The sequence below is a fragment of the Amblyomma americanum genome, chromosome 8 (assembly GCF_052857255.1).
Source record: "Amblyomma americanum isolate KBUSLIRL-KWMA chromosome 8, ASM5285725v1, whole genome shotgun sequence".
NCBI classification, from domain to species: Eukaryota; Metazoa; Arthropoda; class Arachnida; order Ixodida; family Ixodidae; genus Amblyomma; species Amblyomma americanum.
This window is the reverse complement of record NC_135504.1, coordinates 90,184,511-90,206,285: the sequence shown is the minus strand read 5'-3', so window position 1 is coordinate 90,206,285 and position 21,775 is coordinate 90,184,511. Positions and strand designations below refer to the sequence as shown.

The window sequence follows — 21,775 nt, the reverse complement described above, 5'->3', positions numbered from 1 at the left end:
TCCCGCTTAAATAGGCGTCTCTACTCCCCGCCTTAGACGCATTCAAACACTTCCTTTCCCCAATCTTCAGCACCTACACCGCATTCCCATAACATTATACGCAGATACATGTCCTTGGTGTGGCCAAATTCCCACATTCACGCACATTACATGGACATGCTCGGATAAGCCGAACCACTTAAAGCCGCACAACGCGGCGCTGGTGCAGTGGGAGGTAACGCTGGCCAGCGGCCCCCTTGAAGACCAGAAGGCGCAAGTCGCCATCGCCAAAGCGTCGGCGGAAGCCACTGCAGTCTTGGACTGAGGACTCTACCCACAGTCCGCTCCGGTCTTCTTTTTTACAATTATATTTTTATTCTCTCCCTCTTTGCTAAAATGTGTTCTGCCTGCACGCTATCTGCTCTGCTTTCTTGAAGAGAAGGTGTTCAAAAATAGAACCGCTGCATTTTTACAAGCACTAGATGAACAATATACGAAACCCGTTGCCGCATGCAGGTTATGCCGCAAGGTGGACATAAAGTTAACGGATAAGCGATTCCCTCAATCGGGTAATTAGTATCTGAAATATCTTTGAGAAATTTAAAGCCATTCAGGTTACCGTGAATATTTATATTTAAATTTAGTGACAGTCACTTTCACACCGAAAACATTTTGTAGAATTTTCTTGGGGCACCCGTTTTCCTGCCGTTTCCTCTCAAATGGTTCAGTTCAACACCAGCAATTACACAAGTTACCTGGCTGTGATCGACGCGAAAATCTTCCCCAGTGTGACTGCGCGGTGGCGCATTGCGTATGCAAGATTTTTCATGCTAGCATTAAAACGGAAGAATTTATCAGCTTCACTTACTGTTGTATGCTATTGCCAGATAAAAGAGACAAAACATCTTCCTCACGTCGGTATTACTACGCCAGTCATCAGCGTCTTGTATCAGCAGTTACCTGGACAGGCTTTAGTATGTCGATGCAAATGTCTCGCAACACGCACGTGATAAAGCAGAAATCTCGGACATGCATTGGTGTAGGAACGCGACTACCTCTAAGTTTGGAATATAAATATGCACGCTAGCTGGAGCGAGAAAAAACTTTATTTCATTTTGGCTTACTATTCGGTGAACAACAAGGCTTCACCATTCTGATTGTGTCCGCCTATCTGGCCTAACAAGCTAAGCGCGAAAATCTTTCAGGCAGTGCCCATGTTATGTTTTTTTTTGTGTGTGTCAAGAAACGCTAATTCTAAACCACCTTTTACATCTCAAAGATGTCATAGCTGAAGCCTACATCGAACCTTGAATGGTATACTCACTACCTTATTTCGAATAGCAGTCGCTCATAACTTTTGCAATGTCTGACGGGTTGCGTCGAGTATTAGATTCCCAATTAAGGCGCAATTTATGGTGTTCAGTAATTTTGATATATCTAACTAAGCGAAAAATTTCTTTGCCTCTATTCACTATTGTCCTGCAATTTATTTAGTTTTGAATAATCCTAGACCATGTTTTTTTTTCTTGATATATCCTGCCACAAATTTTAGTGTAAAATCTGCTCTTAAATGTTGCTTTTTGTTAGAACATTGCTGGAACAATTGGGTGTAATGACATTTATATATATATGAAGACCGTGGAGGTTTGGATGCTGTTTTTAAAGGCATCGGAACCGTTTTCCTACATTCACATGTTTAATGGTTTCTGGCTTCGTGCAGGAACGAAATGCACAGCAGGACGAGTAGTACTACTCAGGGGCGGCTTATCATCGGGCGAGCGCAATGTTTTCTCTTAAGACATGTCGTGTGAACATAATCTGCACGCAAAACAGGTCATCTCTGGAAATGCGATTTAAAATCAGAGCAATTTTGGTAGAAAAAAAAAGGATAGTGAGGGTTATGATGGACAAAGCATGTCGTGGTAGTCAAGTCTGAAACAAAATCTAGGCCTTCATAGAGCTCGCAAAGCACAAAAATGTATTCCTCGGATTTTATACCCAGAAGTCGGTAACAATACTAGATTACACAATATTATTTCTTAATTTAATTTTTATTTCTTTGGTTCCGGTCAATGCACTGTCTCCTTTAGTACTGTATCTAGCGTTGCTAGGGCTATAATGTTGTTCATTTTTAAGGTCGCCGGGAAATATCACCGCGGAAAACTTTTGCGCCGGCAAGCCCAGCATTTTGCCCACGTAATAATGAGACGTACAAATGTTAAGTAAGCGTCCTCACCTCAGCATTCGGCAGCGCTGCTCCTCAAACCTCGCGGACGCCTTCTCAGGTTTGTTCACGGAGGCAGGGCTCCACAGTTTTTCAGCCGGGGCACACGCTCGGGGCCTGCGATGTGCAAGGGAGCCTCGTTTGGGGATGCTGACGAACATCCACGGTGCCAGTGCCTCGTTAGGTGTTACACCATGCTCTTTCCCCAACGTTCTCAGGCAAGGTATTTAACAGTTACGTAAGTATGCGTGCATTCGCATTCCTTTAATATCTCGAAATGCATAACCGAACAGCGAAACGCAAATATGCCGTAACATCGCGCATTTATGAACATGCGTGCATTCTCGAGAAATTATGCCTGATTTAAAATGATTGCGAAATTAGCTGTTTATTATTCATCACAAGCGTAATCCTTCTCAGGCCCCTATTGGAACGGGAACTGAGTTGCGGTAGCTCATAACGCAAAACTTGAAACTTATGAATGCAAAAAACCCACAAAAGAGAGAAGTGGCACACTATATCACATGAGAAAAGCAGCATGTCGGAGATTTAATAGATTATGGACTTGAAAATGAATATTGCCACCAAAGTGCGTGGTTTCGTGTCTTCGGGGGCAACAGGAATTAAGCAAAAGTGCCCTTGCTTGCCAGATGTACATAAGCTATCTACTAGAATATGACCTCCAACGGCTACTCTGCGCGGCTGTTATGTGCCTAAAAGAGATATCTGAATGATCTACCTTCAGTTTGAGCTATGGTGCCCTCCGCTTATATCATGAGCAATAAAACCTGTTTTACATCATGAAAGATGTTTTTGTCCTTCAGCACCTGCTCTCAATCACTGAGGCCTGCACGCCATTGCGTGCATGCGATTGTTTGCCTAACGACTGGATTTATCCGATAGTCTGAAACATGGGCAGCACCGCCATGCAGAGCTCATTCTATTTAATTACGAATGCCACGCATGACCTGCTACGTGCCGCCCTTGCTCACTCTTCCCCTGAGTACTCTCCCGGATCCGCACAGATCCGCCTCATGAATTCCTCCGGATGAGCACAGATCCCTTCAGCCCGCAGCTGTCATGATTTGGTGAACATTGTGTTTGGGGGACAGCACATGTAATGTGAATGGAAGATAACCGCAGGTCCTTAAGGGTAACGGCGTTAATTCCAAAAGAAGGCAAGCATAGCGAGGGGCGGCAGAAAGTTAGGAAAGCGGATGAGATTAAGTAGTTTACAGGGGTGCGGTAGCCACAGCTGGCAAAGTACAGGTTTAATTGGAGAGGCATAGGAGAGGAATTTGCCTGCAGTAGGCGTAGTCAGACTGATGATGATGATGATGATGATGACGATGATGATGATGATAAACACTCCGTACACAGTACCTTCACCAAAAGCGAGCTCATCTGTGAGCAAGGCCATGAAACGTTAGCGAAGTTGATAATTCCCCAGTCCGCTGAGAGCTCCAGCGTATAGGCTATTGCCAAGATTAAATTCTAAAGAACAATGTAAATATATTTAACTTAATAGAAGATATCTAGATTGACTTTTGGCGTGTTTTATTCTCCTTCTTTTAGTTGTGGGCAGTATGCTGGCAAATTCTAGTGCACCCGACAGACAGACAACACGGGGCCTATCATAAAAGCTCCGGACGCTGCGCAGTTTCAGGTGGAAAAGACCACAGTCCCCTCTCATTTCTCGCCACTGTGTACTAATCTACAGCGAGAAGCATTTCTGATCTAAATTACGGGTTTCTAAACCTAAACCTACTGTGTCAATCATGCGTCCTACAATTCTTGCAGTCTCCAAGAATCTCCGCTTCTCTGTTCTGCGCGTTATGCACAGTGATTGCCATCCCGGCAACCCTGTCGTCCATCCAACACAATTTGTCCGACGACTCATACGTAGGGGGCAAATAAGCCTTACAGATTTCCTTTTAAAGGAGTCTTATATGAAAGTCGAAACCTACGCCCTTTGTTGCTCTCCTATTCCTCCTGGCTACAGCTGCAGCATCTTCGTCAATGCCTCACTCTGTGTTATTCCACCCTAAGCTTGGCAACAGTTCTATTATCAGGTATCGCTTGCTAGGTGTGCCTATTTAGCGTACGCGCTGTTGGCCTCACGCATTTACCACACAAATTGCGCGCTCACCGCTGCAACCAATTCAATTTATTGATGATGCTGCCGTTTAGCTCCTCTGCTTAACCTCATTTACCTGCACAGACTGAACACCCTATGGAAGCCGTGTGTGGGAAGCCCCGTGGGAAGCCGTCCTGTCTAGCGAACCTTAGACAACCAGCGTAACGTGATTTCCCGGGCCCTCCGCTAAAATAGCTAAAATAAATGCGTAATTTCGCTCTCATAATTCATCACGTGTCAAAAAAGAGCCCCGGAATGTACGGGGGGGGGGGGGGGGGGGAGTAGAACCAGAAAATAGAGGCATGCAACCGCAAAACCACAAGATCGGAGCGAATACATGCCGCGTGGCATTCCTTCAATAAAAAGAAAGATCGCGATAAACACAAATGCATCATTACTAAGAAGATTCGTTCTTTAAGTTTGTTCTCAATTCCAATATATAACGCTGGTGGAATATCCTTCGTAAACTCCATCTATCCATCTGTCTTTAGTGGTCTTGTTTTGCCTATGAACCTTCAGAACCTTCTAGCCCAACATAATTCTTTATCAGTTTAACGGAGCAAAAATCTGTGCTATTTTCTGAGTGCTGTGAAGAGTGGTGGTCAGCGCTTACAACTCACCACGTGCGACTGATTAGGTTTGTTCCATCCACGAACTCTCCCCATATGCAAGCTTCTCCGCCAAGGACCAGAGCCTTCTGCTCGGGTGTACCTGGAAAGATATGAAATAGACTTTTCATTGAATATTATGTGATGTAATTGCTAACATCTTACATTCGTTTATTTTGCGCATATCTATCGTGTTGCTAAGAACACGTGATATAACGATTCAAACATCTGTATTCACGCTGTCAGCTGCAGAACATAAAATCGGAAATGGCCCGTATTGATTTGTAACATCAATCTTTCTTAGTACCGCACGATATGCACGATTGTGTTCCAATCGTCCAGCATAATGGAGGTATAGAATATACACGAGATGAGATGAATGCGTGAATGCTGTTATGTACGTGGGTTTCCAAGTCGTCTCATTTTTCTTCCAATTTTGACGCAGAACTCATGTGATTTGACACGTCTAGAGTGCACGAAAGCATGAGTACATGAGGAATGTTTCAAATATGAAAATATTTCTAGTATGTTTATTTACTTGGACATATTCGTGTTCCACCCAACCTAACGTTCAGAAAATGCAGAAGATGCATCTAATCACTGCTGACAGTTTATTCGCCAGTTAAGAAAACAGCTCAGCGCAAGTTTGAAATGAGCACAGCCCATTTCAGGCATTCGAAACAGAATATATCAAAGTGAGCAGCTTCACATTACAGAGACAATGCATGCGGCAGACGTCTACGGCGCAGAGAGTGTAGCGGCCTATGCTTGATGTCAACGGTGCTGCAAGAAAAACGCGGAAAAACTACCACGACACAGATATTGTACCAAACTGAGTCCGCTTGCCCATTAAGCGACACCGCGTCTCTTGAAGCAGACAGGCTCCTCTAATGTGACCTGGCTCTCGAGCTGATAGGCATCTATTAACAAGAAACTCAAGGCTTGCCTTCATGAAACCTTGTTTTGGTGGCCTTTGACCAAAAATGAGAACTAATGTGTTTGAATTAAGGATTCAGTACAGACCACTAGACTAATTCGAGAATGATAAAAACTTCCAGAGTTGGCTTCTCAGAAATTTGTGCAAATACTGAATAGAAGCATTATTGCATTGTACAGAGTAGAAGTTTTTTTTAGCATCAATAACACTATGACGAAAAATGGAGCAATATTTTTAAAACAGCTGTGCCACGTCAGTTCTCACTTTCCAGAGGTGCTTTAAAATCAACTAACGTACAATTGAATGAAGAGCATTAGCAAATAAAAGTTGCTCTCATGGCGCCCCGTGCTGAGGGAAACCATTATCATTTTAATAGACAGGTGCCTGGGAAGTTGACCTTCAATTTTTCGCAGTTGTTGGGTCATTTAAACGGTACTTTTATTGTTTGGTTGTACAACCTTGTTCATTAAGGACGCCTTAACTTACTTGCATTCGCACATGAAGCTCCATAATTGATATTTTATAATTGCAGAAAACATATTCTCATCGTCACGTTGTAGACTGCATTTACCCTCACGGCGATGATTTTTGCACCTTCCAACAATACCCTACATAATTAGTAAAAATAGGCGGTAGTAAAGGTAATCATGCCCTATCTGTAGAAAGTAGCCTAATGTGAGTACAACCAGAATGTTCGCCTCAGTAACTGCCCTTGCTTAAAAAATTTGTGAAGCTAGTTGCAGAATACACCCTTGGACTCAAGGCATGAAAGAGCGCGCTAATGTGCTCTTTTTTCCTCTGACGACGAAATACTAAAATTTTCGCAATGGTCTTTTGCGTGCTCAAAACTTCTGTTGCTCTGAATAGAACTCATGTGAGTTTATTTTAGGTGGTCCATTAGTGCACAATCTGTTTGCGATAATTTGTCCTAAAAATGTCGGTCAGCAGGAAGGGAAATGCTGCAGTAACTGTCTCACTTGTGGCCACGCAACCCGGTCGCGCCGTGAAGGGAGGAAAGAGCGAATTAAAGATGAGAGAAGGTGCCTTAGTGGAAGCGTTCTCCAGTGCCCTGCTTGTACCAAAACAGTGCCGAAGAGGAAAATACTTTACTTTATATAGTTAAATCATTAAGACATGTGGCGACCTGTAAATCGCATTACGTGTTGTGGTTTTTAATCATTTTCATTTCACGAATACATGGGTGACGTCACGGGTAACGTGAGTGCCGCTGCACAACGCCGACGAAACGACGCCGCTTTTTCTGCTGGATCGTACTATAACGCGATAGCATTAAAAGACATTCATATGCTGTGCGATGTGAGCGCACGTTTGAAGAACCCCGGGTGCCCTAGATTAATCCACACCAGTCCACTTCGGCAATTCTTTCTTCCTTTCTTTCTTCTTTCCTTCTTTCTTTCTTTCCTTCTTTCCTTCTTTCTTTCCTTCTTTCTTCCTTCCTTTCTTTCTTTTTTCTTCCTTTAATCTTTCGTTTTTCTTTCCTTCTTTCTTTCTTCCTCCCATACAAAAATATCCTATGGCCTGACTTTGGCCCAAATAGCTATAAACCTTTCCTATTTCTGTATAAAGCTGTATATAGAGGCTGATATATTTTTCTATAGAGAGCTTAAGACAGTTGTACGGTTCCGAAGCTATAGCTTTAGTGGCACAGATTTTTGAACAGCTGGCAATAAGCACCTCTGTGGGTGCTTATAGACGTTCATAAAAGGCCATAGACGGACATAGCTTTTTCCACAGACGCCCATAGGACGTTTTTGCATGTGCTGTCCTCATTTCTTTCAATCTTTCCTTCTTCCTTCCTTTCTTTCTCTCTCCCCCTCTTTCTTCCTTTCTCTGTCTCTTTCTTGCCTTCTTTCGTTTTCCTTTCTTTCGTTCTTCATCCCTCTTCTCACATTGTAGATGAAGTATCCACTGAAAACTGAGACAGCACGGTGCCCTTATTTTCCTGAAAACAATTTATCTCTATGCTTTGACCCACAGAAGTGGCTCAGTAGTTAGGGCGCTGGGCTACTGAGCCAGAGTTAAAAGGTTCGAACCCGGCCGCGGCGGCCCTAGTGCGGAGCAATGGGAGGGTGTGCTCTCCAGCGACTGCCGCGACGACCGGACCGGTCTGATACGGCGAGCTCAGCTGACGGCAGCATCCAGCGGAGCCCTGGAATAGGGGCAACCGACCGGTGCGAAGATGGACTCATCTGAACCGCATAAAAGCACCTGACCTAGAGCTAAATAAAGTTAACTTATCCTATCCGCGTTTCGAAACGCGAAAGGCGCTCGTGTCTTCTGCAGTGTCAGTGCAAGGTAAACGTCGCCAGGTGGTCGAAATGATTCCAGAACCGTCCACTACGCCACCACTTTCTTCTTTTCCTCTTCCCCTCCATCTTTATCTCTTTCCTTACGGCGCGGTTCGGGTGTCAACTGAGATGTGAGACCGATGCTGCGCCATTTCCTTTCGTCAAAAACCAATTTTTAGTTTCAGTTTAATTGTTGCATGAAAGATGACGAAGACAGCAATATGAGAGGCACAGCGCGAGATGTTACGATTCACAATGCGGAGTGTGAGCCTGGGCTGATGGCCGAAAGGTATCATCATCATTATCATCAGCCTGACTGCGTCCACTTCAGGGCAAAGGCCTCTCCAATGTCTCCCCAAAAAACCCTGTCCTTTGCCCGCTGCCCCGACCATATGCCCGTAAACTTTTTAATCACATTCGCCCAACTAGCCTTCTGCCGCCCCTGCTGCGCTTGCTTTGACTTGGATTCAACTCCGTTACCCTTAAAGACTAGCGGTTATCTTGACTTCTCATTACACGCCCTCCCCGAGCCCATTTCTAGGCCTCTTGATTTCGACTAGGATGTCATTTACCTGCCTTTGTTCCCTCACCAATTCTGCCCGTTTCCGGTCTCGTAACGTAACACCTGTCATACCTGTATTTCTTTCCATAGCTCGCTGCGTTGTCCTTACTTCAGCTGAACCCTTGTCGTTAGCCTCCATGTTTCTGCCCCAGTACGGGAGAACCGGTATTATACAGCAGTTGCACACTTTTCTCTTGAGGGATATTGGTAGACTGCTTTAATAATCTGAGAGAACCTGCCATATGCGCTCCACCAAATTGTTAGTCTTCTAGTTATTTCCCTCTCATGATCCGGATCAGCGGACATTGCCTGCCCTAAGTACGCGTATACATATTTTTTTACCACTTCCAGCACCTCGCTTCCAGTTGTGAACTGCTGTTTCCTAGCTAGACTGCTGAACATTACTTTGGTTTTCTGCATGTTAATTTTTAGATCCACCGTCCTGCTCTGCCTGTCTAAACCATTGATCATGCTTTGCAGTTCATCTCCTGAGTGACTGAGCAAGGCGATGTCATCAGCGAATCACAGATTATTTAAGTATAATAATTGTTTTTTTGGGGAAAGGAAATGGCGCAGTATCTGTCTCATATATCGTTGGACACCTGAACCGCGCAGCAAGGGAAGGGTAAAGGAGGGAGTGAAAGGAGAAAGGAAGAGAGAGGTGCCGTAGTGGAGGGCTCCGGAATAATTTCGACCACCTGGGGATCTCTAACGTGCACTGACATCGCACAGCACACGAGCGCCTTAGCGTTTTTCCTCCATAAAAACGCAGCCGCCGCGGTCGGGTTCGAGCCCGTGAACTCCGAATCAGTAGTCGAGCGCCCTAACCACTGAGCCACCGCGGCGGGGTCAGATTATTTAAGTATTCGCGATTAACTCTTACCCCCAACAGTACCCAATACAGGCCTCGAAATACCTCCTGTAAATAGCCGGAAACAAACCTATGTTCGAACCACCATTCGTTCAAATCCCGCTTGGGGTTTGTGGTTTGCAGCACCATTATTCAGTGCCCATACCTGCATTGAGTGGTGCTCCAAGGTCGAAACTCTTCCGTGGTTAGGTGGCATCACGTGACATTTGAGCTACCTCACATGAACGGTCAGGTGATGGTCGCTACAAAAAGGGGCCGTCGTCTGCGATGGCCACAAGCGTCAGCGACGCGAACAGCGTTGTTCGTGACTTGAGCGCCAACCATCAACCGTCCGAATGTGACAAGAACCGCCAACATAAGCAGCGCCGTTTACCGCAATCACTCTTATAGCGTCGCATTGAGCATGCATATTCTGAGCGCGCTCCTGGCCCCTTTACCATGCTACTAATTGACCCATCTGGTCCCTTACACTGATGCAAGAAGAGGCGAGAACAGGCTAATGTTTCCGCGGAGCGCTACAGTCGCCAGGATGCCGCAAGACAGTTCGAGCCGCAGTAGCATGCAAAATCTCCGCTGCTCAACCATTATTAAGCCAGCACGATTTCTTTCAAATTTTTTTCAGTCTGCTACAGTTCGCCAGGAAATAGTCGGAATATTTTTCATACGTTCGCCCACATTTTTCGCAGTCTTGCTTTTTCTCATCTTCAGCTTCAAGTTGGCTGCTGTTTCCAAATGATTTTAAACTTTAATTACCTTGAACGGGACCTGAGCAGTTCATTCCTAAGGTCGCTAGATATACACGAGGACGCCTATGATCCATCCGCTCACCCAAAAAACTGAGGACGTGGTCGAGAGTATCCGATGTAGAAGAAGAAATTTGTTTGTTAGCACACAAATTCTGTAAACTTCAACTTCTGTCTGTGCAATTTACGAACCGGTCCTTGCCTTCGCTGGCTGCTGTATTTGCGTGGCCGAGTGCTCCTCGCTAGCCACGACTTTCCAGGTATTACCAGGGCAATAATGCACTTAAATGTACTGGAAGTGTAGTAATTATTGCGGGTCAGATATTATATGTCGAGCACCGCAGCGGTGGCCGAGTGGTTGAGCATCCGCCTCGGATGCGAAAGGTGCGGGCTTCGATCCCCAGTGCCGCCGGGTACCCACCGGTTAAACAATGGGCACCTTTCCCTTGGCCTGGTGCTCGGCTAGTAAGGGGTGAAATGCTTGGAAAATGGGTCTTTAACCGCACCTCGATTAACCGAAAAATACCTTGCGCCATGGCACTCCTTGGCCATGGCGCCCTTGCGCCATAACTATCCATCATCATCATCATCATCATCATCATCATCATCATCATCATCAACAACATCAGTTTATATGTCTACCTCCTTAACTAAGCGCCGAAATTGGTGATTCAACTGCCCCGTTTAGTAGGCATCACAGGGGAACGCAAATTTTTTTTGGGGGGTGTAAGACTTACTGGTACCATTGAGCGAAAACCTGGTTGTGTGTGTTAACAGTCGATGGTGCCCATTAAAGATAGCGTACTCATGCACCTTGAAGGATGCATTTAAATAAAATTAATGGTAGCTCTCGCGAGGTTGCTCGGGGTAACATGGATTGCACCAGTCCCACCGGTGGCAGCATCCAGGCAGTGGAGCACAGCTCAACTGCTGCAGCACAGCGTGAGGAGTGGTATGAGAACTCTCAGGGATCTCTGAATGTTAAGTATAGAAAGCCCAATTCTGAATATATGCGCATTCAGCCAATAAATATCACGTCATAGCCTTGAGGCGAACCGAGAGCAGCGGTGCGGCGGCGACTGCCCCTTCATAAAGTTATAGAGCAGATCAGAAGGGGTGCAGCGGCATCGCGGCAGCGGCTACGTAGAGCCAAGAAGAGGTAGAATTGTCAGCTTCGTGGCATCGGGTTACATAGCCTCAGAGGGCGCGGCGACGGCGTTCACACAGTGAGCGGGCGGGCCTACGCGCTCTCACGCATAAGCCATCCTAAGTGTTTCTGCGACTTTTTGTTTTCTTATTGGCTGCCTGGCAGCAAGAAGGTGGCTGTACCAAACTGTTCTAGGCAAAATGTTAGGCATTCTGGCTCACACTGGTTTTAATGAATTGTACTCAAGATAACATAATTATTACTGTTCATATCACAACCGTGAAAAAACTGCAGTTCTTTCACCAGGGCGTGTACCAAGAAAAACACAGAAAGCTTTAAATGTTTGATCATGTTCTCGAATAAACCCTTCTTGCGCCATTGTGCTTAAGATATCTTGGTATCGTTCAAGGAACAATTTGCGCTTTGTTCTCTATGCGAAGATTATGCGGCGGCCCATGCCGGTAAAAGATTTGCGCGAGCGATATCTCGAAACATGTTTTCGCAGAACACCAAATTTATTGGCAGCACATAATGGTGACAAGGGCCTAGGCATTTTTTGTTGCCTTTGGGCCGCCTATTTCAAATGTCTCTAAGTGCCACTCCTAGCCGTTTATCATCGCCACCTTTTCCATTTCCTAAATGAAAAATCCGTTCAAGAAGACCTGCACTCACCTGTGAAGTTCTGCGGGTCACAGTGATAGTATACCTTCCAGTCGGCGCCATAATCAATGTAGTCCAGGTACCAGCAGCTTGACAGCAGGGTTTGGAAACCGGCCGCCGTGACGGCTTTCAACTCGGGCAAGTACGGTTGCTTCCACACGTGCACTACGGTGTCCGGCGCCACCTACAGCAAACGCGTAGAAGCAAATTTGAAGTGGTTGAGTAATGCCGTTAGTCACAACAGGTTAAGTGAGGGCTACCAGATTGAGTACTGAACTTATGAGATAATTAACAATTTGAAATGTGGACAAGCAGGGCTAAATTTCTGTTGCCACCTTTACAGCTGCAGTAAACATCCTTGATGTCATGGCACTGCGAGACTGACAAGCAGAACAAGAGACAGATGGAGAGCTTTTCTGCATGCTCGTCTTGTTCCACAACGTAACTCACCATTCCCGACTCGTCGAAATTTCCACCTTTTTGAAACATCTTTATCTTCGGAAAGTGTTGTCCTTAAACTTTCGCACATTAAATGGCCTAAAAAAGCTTCTAAGTATCGAAGTATGAATCGGATTATTAGCAGAGGAGATGGGTGGTGACAGGAAGGATTGAAATGTTGACCTGAAGTTTCGCTTGGAAAAAAGTGCTGACCAAATAAAATACATTGCTGGAGGGCAGACCCTTATGGTAAGGCCTCCTTATTTCTGTAGCTTGGCTTTAATTACTTGCGAACACAGCGTTCACACTTCTGAACCACTATGGGAAGCCCTTCCTTTCCCATATCACGCCAATTGTTTCAGCTAACAAGTCATGGAGACAGCAGGTGGTGATCTTCATTAAATGAATGTGTGAGTTGCCTCTTAAATTGCTGACGCTGAATGAGTAGTGAAATGCAGGCGCTGTGGTCTTTAATAAGTGCAGCTGGCGTACGAAGAACGGAGCTATGTCTGTGTACCTTCCAATGGAAGTCTGGCACATAATGGCCTCCTCTCGGTGTTTGCAATTATCTGGGTTTCGTAAGGTGGACGTTGTTTCCGACGTCAGTATGCCGGGATGCATAAACCCATTGCTTGAATCAGGCTGCCACTATACAAATTATCGCGTATTGCACAAAAAGAAAGCCTCGATGGTTTGATGTGTTTTCATGTTTTCGTGCGAACCTTGATGTGCAGGCTGCATCAGCTGTGAAAATAATAGCGCTAAGCTGAAGGCCCCTGGCGTAGGCCTTCACATAGAACCTCTGATTCGGCTGCGACGACAGTCGCATGTTATTAAAGCAGATTCGCAGTCCATGAAGATGCTCAGCTTCTTTTACATGATCCTGGCGTATTTTAGGGCATAAATTATCGTAGTTAGCTATGACTGACGTGTTGAATGTATTTATTGTCGCAGGTATCAGAGATAAAAATTACGCGAAATGTACTAGGAACGGACGACTCTTTCAAAGAGCAGTGCCCTTATTGTGACAGTACCAAGTGAACTAGTCAAACAGGACGTGGGTTAAAATTCCCACGTTTTCGCAATCCGAAAACCTGAAAATTCACGCTTTCGACCAGGTCTCGATTCGCGCTAGTTGCGAAAAGGCTCCCATGAGAGTTAAATGAAATGCTGCTGCCTCCGTCTGCTTTAGGAAGTTTTCTATGAACCATGAACTTTGTTACAAAAGTTCTAGCCTACGCTTTTTCGTGCAACTACTGATACCAAGGCAGTGCAGTTTTATCCGAAGTCACGTAACAAAAACATTGGGTCCCCTCGCTTCCTACAGTCGTCAGCTTCGAATTTGACGCTCCAACCAAACGGCGCAAACTGAAGATGGCATGTCTTACTTTGTCGACGTTTCTGAATGGGTGGTCAGATATCCCATAGCGCGTTAGTTTAGGATGTTGTGCTCCTGCGAAAGCAACACTTATATTTTTGACAACATTGATCTGCATGATTTTGCACGACAAACACTCATTAGGGTCAGTTAAGAGGAATTGGGTTTTGTACTTTCTTCTACAATATGCTTTTGTTGTTCTGTAATTTTGCCCACCTTGCATCACCCCAAGACCTGCGTGCAGTATTTGAAATGAATAAACAAAAGAAAAAGGAAAACATAATACAGAGGGGGGGGGGGGAGCACCAATCCTTATGGCTGAATGAAGATACGAATATGTGATTCCGCGGTATAGGTTGGGCTCAGGCGGGCGCCCGACTAGTCTCATCGCAGATCAGAAAGCGGTGCCGAGGAGAGCACGACAGATATCATGTGTGAGTGCAAAGAAACCTTTCGTGGGAGTAGTAAACATTCCTTGTGGATTGACAAGGCAAACACTGCTAACCCAGTTCTCTCACCTCCACCTTGTTGTCGAACACCTCTTGCCACACCATGTAGCTCTTGCCCGTGCGCCGCACAATTTGAAGCAACCTGCAAGCACAGCGAAAGTCAGTTAGAGGCTCTGAGAGTGAAAAAACCGCAGCTTTAATTGCCATGGCAGTGTCAGCTATCTACAGCAAAACTATCGGTACAACTTCAAAGCCGTTTGCTTTCACAGTTTGAAAAGGAAACTAGTTCTTGTTGCGTGCAATGTAACTGCCGTCCGGCGTTTTCATACTGTGAAAGCGGCATGCTACATCACAGAATATTTCATTCACTGCAGAGATGTTCATGACGAAGGCTTCGGCAGTACCGGCTCTAGCTGAAGCTACATCCAAGAAAGTGTTTCAAACGCCGATAGCCATTGCATTCGCAAGCATAACGATGCGACGGGGTAGTGCTTTTCTCTCCTGAATTTTACTACTTTTATCGTGCGACCATAAGCTTCATCTAATTTGAGGAGAAAATGGGACCCCTGATTTTCAAGCGCATATCGCCACGCCCTGCTTGCGTCAAAGTAGCAGATGCGCAGTGGCCAATCAACCCGCAGCTTCACATTGCTTGATACATAGTTCAGAAAAAATGAGCTCTGCGACCTACCTCACGGTTTTCATGTGTGCTTTAGCCAGCCTCCTCCGCCCCGTGAGCTGGCCAAAATAAATGCCATGTTGGGTGCCACATACAAAAGGGTGCTGTGGCGGCGGCCGAGATATTAATTTACTCGTACAGAGTAAAGAAAACGCACAAAATTGCTTTTATTCGGGTAGTTGCGTTTCTTTCGAGGGATAATATGTAGGCTCCCTGTAATCAGTTCTTTTAAATTGATTTAAAATATGAACTATTAAAGGGACACGAAATAATTTCGCTTAGCTGACCTCACTTGGGAGGCCAGGGCCGCAATGTTGTTGTTATTTGAGAACCACTAGTTTCCGGTTTTTTTCATAAACTCTTCTCCACCATCCGTCGCACTCTCGTCGGCAACGCTGAGCCTCTCTGTGGCCCTCGGTTGCAAATGCTGGGCAATTTCCGGTTAGTAGTGTCTTTAACATTCATGCCTATTATCTGCATTCATTTATCTTCGATTATAAAGCATCCTGCATATTCTACTTTTTGTTTTAACGTATGTCCTGTATATTTGCCCGAATTTGAATATGGGCTAACTACGGGGCATAACCGCTTAAATCTTTGCGAGAGGGAGTGCAAAATTTTCCAATTCACCCCTTAATTATTACCCTGAAAGGGTTCTTTAAGAAATAAAAACGAAACGACACGAAATTCTTGTTCACTCTCTGCCTATGCCTTTTGTTCAGGCAAAAGCAGGTACCGAATAGTGATCCTTTGAACGCTGTGGTGCTGTATCTACGCAGGTGGTGACGTTGGTTGCGGGCATGTCATGCGCATGACCAGAACATAAACGGACACGCATGGAGGCCATGTTTTGCTAAGTTCTGCGCCAGGAGGTAGGATGCATCGTCCGCTCAGAGAAATGACGGAGATAGTGTACAAAAGGTTATGTTCAGATCTTGAGCGAGCGGTTTTCAAATCAACAAAATCGTGAGTTAGCGGCCCCATGCAGAATCATAAGCCAGGTAAGTTAAGCGGATAAATCTTGTTTCTCTGTAACAGTACGGATTTGAAATGAATTTAAAGTATATAATTATTACGCTGCGTACATATACGTGCAGGAACCCGAGGTGAGGAAAAAAGTAAAGAAACAAAAATCTAAAGGAACACCAGAGCGATGAGCCGAGAGAGAAGGAAAAAGACAAAAGGTGGGCTGAGAGAGTGAAATGCAAGCCTGAAAAGTACCAAAGAATGAAAAAAGAGGCTGAAAGATTAAGACAAGCATAGGAGTATGGTGAGAAGGAACAACTGGGCTAATCCCCAAACGTCGGTATGTGGCATTTGTTGTTAGGACAACAAGAACAAGAACAACTAAGAGCATGACCAACATCCTTCTCTTGAGGTTTTAATTACCATGTTTACAGAATAACAACGCTCGAACTTTATTCTACCGCGATAGAGGAGAAGGCGGTTTATAGAGGTTCGCACACACGGCGAAGGTACGAAACTGTAGAATCTCTCCTTCCCCTTTCCCCAGTATGGAAGCTTGCACCAGGCATAACGTCTCCTTTTCCATGAGTCCACCGCGCTTGCCAGATACTCAGAATAAATTAGAAATAATAGTCAGAGCGGACTTCAAGAAGGCGCTTGGATTCCCCTCCTAGAGGTCTACTGATCGCTTTGTCCACCTAGGAATGCATAACACAGTGGAATAACTACACGACACTCCCCAAACAAAGCAAATAATGCGGTTATCAACGCCCAAAGTTAGTAGACGAGCCCACGACGATCTGCACATAGCGCAGCTACCAACGAAAGATGAGAGGGGTGATATTCTCAAGGACCGGAGAGATAAACTACTAGTTAAATCAATAAAAATAACATGCATCCCGAGCACAATCAAGGTAGGAGAGAAGCCAGAGCTATAGCGGTAGAGAAGTATTGCGGCAGCAAAAATTGCATGTATTATGTAGACGCGGTGGGCCCTGCGCAAGAGGGCATGTGCACCGTCGCGGTCATACATGAGGGAAAGCAGGTGGATGGACTCTCGGTGAGAACTAGTAAAGTTGAGTTAGCCGAGGAATTGGTGACAGCGCTAGCAGCCACTCACTCCGACGCCAGCCACATAATTTCTGATTCTCAACACGCCTGTAGAAATTATATAAGAGGAAGAATAGCGACCCTTGCCAGCAGAATTTTAGCAAACGCGCCACATAGCTCCATCTAGGGAACAAAACAATTGGTATGGGTACCCGGAAAACAGGAGAATAGAAGGGAACGAGGCTGCTCACACAGCCGCTAGAGCGTCTCTCGCCCGGAGTTCCACTGAATTCCCAGACTCTGTCGGGACCCTGTATCGAATCCGCTTACCACATATGCGGGCATTACAACATATCTGCGCCCCAGTAGGCAGACGTTCCTAGAGCCCGCCAACGGCCTGGATAGAATTGAGGAACGACACCTCAAAAGGCTGCAAACGGAGTCGTTTCTAAGCCTCCGATTCAAAAACACATAGACCCAACTTTATCGGGGTACTGTAAATTTTGTGATATGTGGGCAGACGCATGACATATAGTATGGGCGTGCCAGAAAAATCCGCAAATAAAGAGAGTAAATCAGCCAACGAGAGAGCGCTGGGAGGCGAACTTGTCCGGTTGCTTGGACCTGGAGTCCCAGAGGGTTCCGGTCCAAACAGCGCGGGCAGTGGCCAGCGCCAATGGCGTCCCGGAATGATGACTACCACCCAGGGAGCGGTGAAGCCTTCCACTGTCCTCTAAAACCCGCCCCAGTGCATTCAATTAGGTCTTACCACCACCACCACCACCAGTGTGCACTAGCAGGGCAGGGTCTTGTTACCACCGGCCGAGCTCTCCTCCTTTCTTCACATTAAAATTACTCTCTCTCTCTCTCTCGCTAGAATCCTATATCCTGTGCTTAGCATGAATCACACACAGTCAACAGTGGCGACAAGACGAGTTTTCTACTGCTTTTACAGTCTTCTCTCCATTCCTTTCTGAAAGTTCCGATGCTACACCGGCACTTTGGCCCCGGGAAAGGAGTCGGAAAGAATCACTAAGCGCAGGTTTTAGTAGAGACCCAGACATTTTAATGCATGAAAACAGCAACGGAAGCACTGGTTATCGAGGCAAAATAGAATCTCATGAATTTTGCGGTTTCCTGTTGGGACACCTGATATCTCAAGTAGCTCCAGGCAACTCGGGACCGAGAGGACAGCAGGACTGAACGTTGGCAAATTATCGCCAATGCAGACTTTCCTCTTACTCAAGTTGCGAAGTGAAGACAGCAGACAAGCTGCACCTCCTTACTGAAGCGTAATATTAATTCTACGCCGAGGTGAGGTAGCGGCCCACGTTTGCCTCTATGCGCTGCGGTGCATGGGGCTGCCGACTTGCGCTAACAGCCACAGCCAAAGTTCGCGCTCGCCCGCGGCATCACTGGCAGTGTTCAAGGGCCCACGTACTAAACGTGTGGTCTCTGCGAGCCGTCATCATCCGGCGTAGTGTGAAAACAGGCCTCTAGAGCTGCAGCCTTGTTACGGTGTCTAGTCAAACTCACTTCTGTATGTAGTAGTCTTCAAGCTTCTCATAGTTTCCAGCGATGCCCATTTTCCGCATGAAGCTGGTGATGTTCGGGTTCGACTTCCTGAAACATGAAGTAGCTTTTTAGTATTTTAAACATTTAAAAAAGTCAACAAAAGACTACCGTGCGTGCCTTGTTAGATGCCTTTTGAAAAAAAAGATCATTATAAAATGAATTTTTTTTTAACGAAAGGGAATATATCCTGTATTTTACGCTACCTGGACGAAAAAAAGTGAGGGGGTGATTTTCGTCGTCACTGTGTTATGAAACTAAAGTGCAATCATAAAAAAGTTGCCACTGCGTTTAGTGTGCGTGCTAGCAACGACAGTTTTGATGTAGCGCCCTCCTGATTTATTCCGTTTTCTAGTAAAATTAAAGCAGCTGGATTTCTGAGACAAATATTCGAAATTTCCAACCCAACTAAAGTAATTGCTCATGCAAGATAGTGACAATTTTCTCGCAATAACTCGCTTGTGCGAGCCGAGTGCTGCATACAGCGTTTCTTCGATTTTCCTAACCGGTATCGAAAGCGGAACAGTTATCAGTTTAGACTAATGCTCTGCGCTGTCGGCTGATGAAATGCAACGTGCATCGGCTGGGTGACACGCGGAGGAATTTCGTGCTAATCTTCATCGCTTTCCATGCATAAGAACTGAGAACGATTAAAAAAATTAGACGCGAAAAACTAGGAGGGCATGGATGCTAAAAAAAAGGCACCATATTGAGTGGTCCAGAAGCATACCCTTGCCTGAAAGTTAAAAAAATAAAAACATGAAACTCAGTGCTTAAAAAGCTTTCAGATTAATTCAGCTAATTTGAGCATGACAATGGCTATGGATGATATCATTATCACCTCGGAAGGATTGCATCTGCCATCGATTGTCTCGCTCTTAACTCGGCCCCATGGCCTGGTGGTATTTGTGCAAAATTATTGAAAATTACAAAACCCGCCATATGTGATATTTTAACTGCATTTTTTCAGCAATATTTTGGCACAGCACAAGTACCCGATGAGTGGAAATTAGCTATAATGGTTCCGATTTTTAAACCCTGTGATTCTTCTCAGCTTTCTAACTACAGGCCCATTTCACTCACAAGCATGCCTTGCAAGCTCCTAGAAACATTATATCATCAGTAGTTATGAAGTACTTAACGCGACAAAATTACCTTCTGGTTAACCAGCATGTTTTGCAAAGTGGTCGATATTGTGAAACACAATTATTTAAACTGATAACTGACCTTCATTAGCAGTCCACGCTTCTTTGCCAATTGTCGCCATATTCATTGACTTTTTCCAAAGCATTCAATAAAGTCCCACATTAACGTTTGATATTTTAACTTACCGGCCATAATATCAACAGTAACGTTGTTCAGTGGATTGAACATTCTAAACCGGTCGTTATATGTCTGTTTCCATAGATGGCGTGAGTTCCTCTCTGGCTCATGTTAAATCTGGCGTGCCGCAGGGTATAGTCATTGGGCCTATTCTCTGCCTCATATATATCAATGACATTTTTAATAACCTTACCTCCACCATAAGATTATTTGCACACGATTGTGTTATTTACAGTCAGACCTTAATGAACTTGCCAATTGGTGCAAGAGCTGGCAGATAGAAATAAACGTTGCTAAGACAAAGTGTATGAGATTTTCCACTACATCTAATGCTTCTAATCTAATGATTACTGTACATGTAATGATTACTATTGATTACATCTAGTGATTAGTCTATAAACAGTCTATGTATTGCAACGGCCAGAATTCATAAATAGTTAGGTGTCAACATAATCAAGCAACCTCACAAGGCAACCTCCCATTGACACAGTCACCAGCAAGGCATTTCGGTCACTCGGTTTCATTAAACGAAATCTACATCACTCTAACGCATCAACAAGACCTCTAGTATACCAAACACTTGTTCGTTTTAAAATAGAATATGCTCCACTAATCTGGAATCCCCATCAGGCGTATTTAGTCAATAAACTAGAATCTCTTCAAAATAAAGCTGCCCGGTTCGTCACAGCAAGTTATGCCCGCACATCTAGTTTTACGGGAATAACAAGATCGCTAAATTTACGCTCTTTGGAAAAAAGAAGACTGTTTTCTATTTTGCATGCTTCCATCAGTATTATCACGCACCGTCTTCGTCCTCTGCCGCTCGTATTACGCCTGCTCATCGCAATTTTCCACGCATTGATCACAACTTTAAAGTCCAGCCCATCTTTGCTCGCACTAACACAGTTCATCACTGACCGCTTTTCATAGCTTTTCGCCACTGGAACAAACTTCCAGAAAGCATTGCGTCAGTTGAAAGACACGATGAATTTGTTCGCAAACTGGTGTTTTTTTTTATATATGTGAAGCACCTGCCGCGTTCTTGGTTTTTATTATTTGTGTTTATTATTGCTTTCATTCATGCCTTGCATTATTCCTTCTCCAACAACCTATGTAATGCCTCCCGGGGGCCTTAAGGGCACGTGAATAAATAAATAAACAAATAAACAAAATCTTAATTTATGTCTGTCTGGTCTCATGACCTCCGTCCGGGAGCGATTTGCGCAGTTAATCGTAGCTTTCTGACAAATCTTGGAAGTCCAATTTTGAAAGAGAAATCATCGCGGGCACAACTTCCGCGCTTAACGGTGGGCGCCAAGAGTAAAGGCATTTCTCTATCAGTTTAACGCTGTGAGCACGTCGGCTGACAGCGAATAACGCCGACTAGGGCCCATAGGCAATCAGTGTAAATGGAGGCGACGCTGTGTCCTTCGTCGCAGCGAGACCGTGGTTAGCTACCTTGTTATGCCTCATATTGAAGGTTAGTCCTTGATGACCTGCTCGCGCCTAGTCAGCAGTGGCATAATGATAAATTGCAAATAAAGATGAAAAGAACAAAGGACGCACTGGACTGTGCTAGTTTACTTTAGAGCACACGTCGTTTATTCTTTGCATGGAGGTTCCAGCCGAAAAACACAGGTAGCTCTAAATTGTGGATGTTCACTGAATCAACTATTCAATAAACAGCCCGTGTCTCCAAATAAGTGTGTTGATACATATTAAAGTGTCCACTTTTATTCGCGA

General features: G+C 45.0%; 1 protein-coding gene across 2 annotated transcripts in view; it reads right to left on the bottom strand.

Annotated features, from left to right (window-relative positions):
• LOC144101992 (beta-hexosaminidase subunit alpha-like) overlaps positions 1-21,775 on the bottom strand; it is a 57,719-nt gene that overhangs the window by 1,789 nt on the left and 34,155 nt on the right. For both annotated transcript variants that reach the window (XM_077635238.1, XM_077635237.1), the window contains exons 9-13: positions 18,674-18,760; positions 14,512-14,584; positions 12,190-12,361; positions 4,961-5,051; positions 2,216-2,320 (exon numbers count right to left, since the gene is read on the bottom strand). In XM_077635238.1, coding sequence (XP_077491364.1) covers positions 2,216-2,320; positions 4,961-5,051; positions 12,190-12,361; positions 14,512-14,584; positions 18,674-18,760 — 528 coding nt within the window. The remainder of the gene's footprint in view (positions 1-2,215; positions 2,321-4,960; positions 5,052-12,189; positions 12,362-14,511; positions 14,585-18,673; positions 18,761-21,775) is intronic.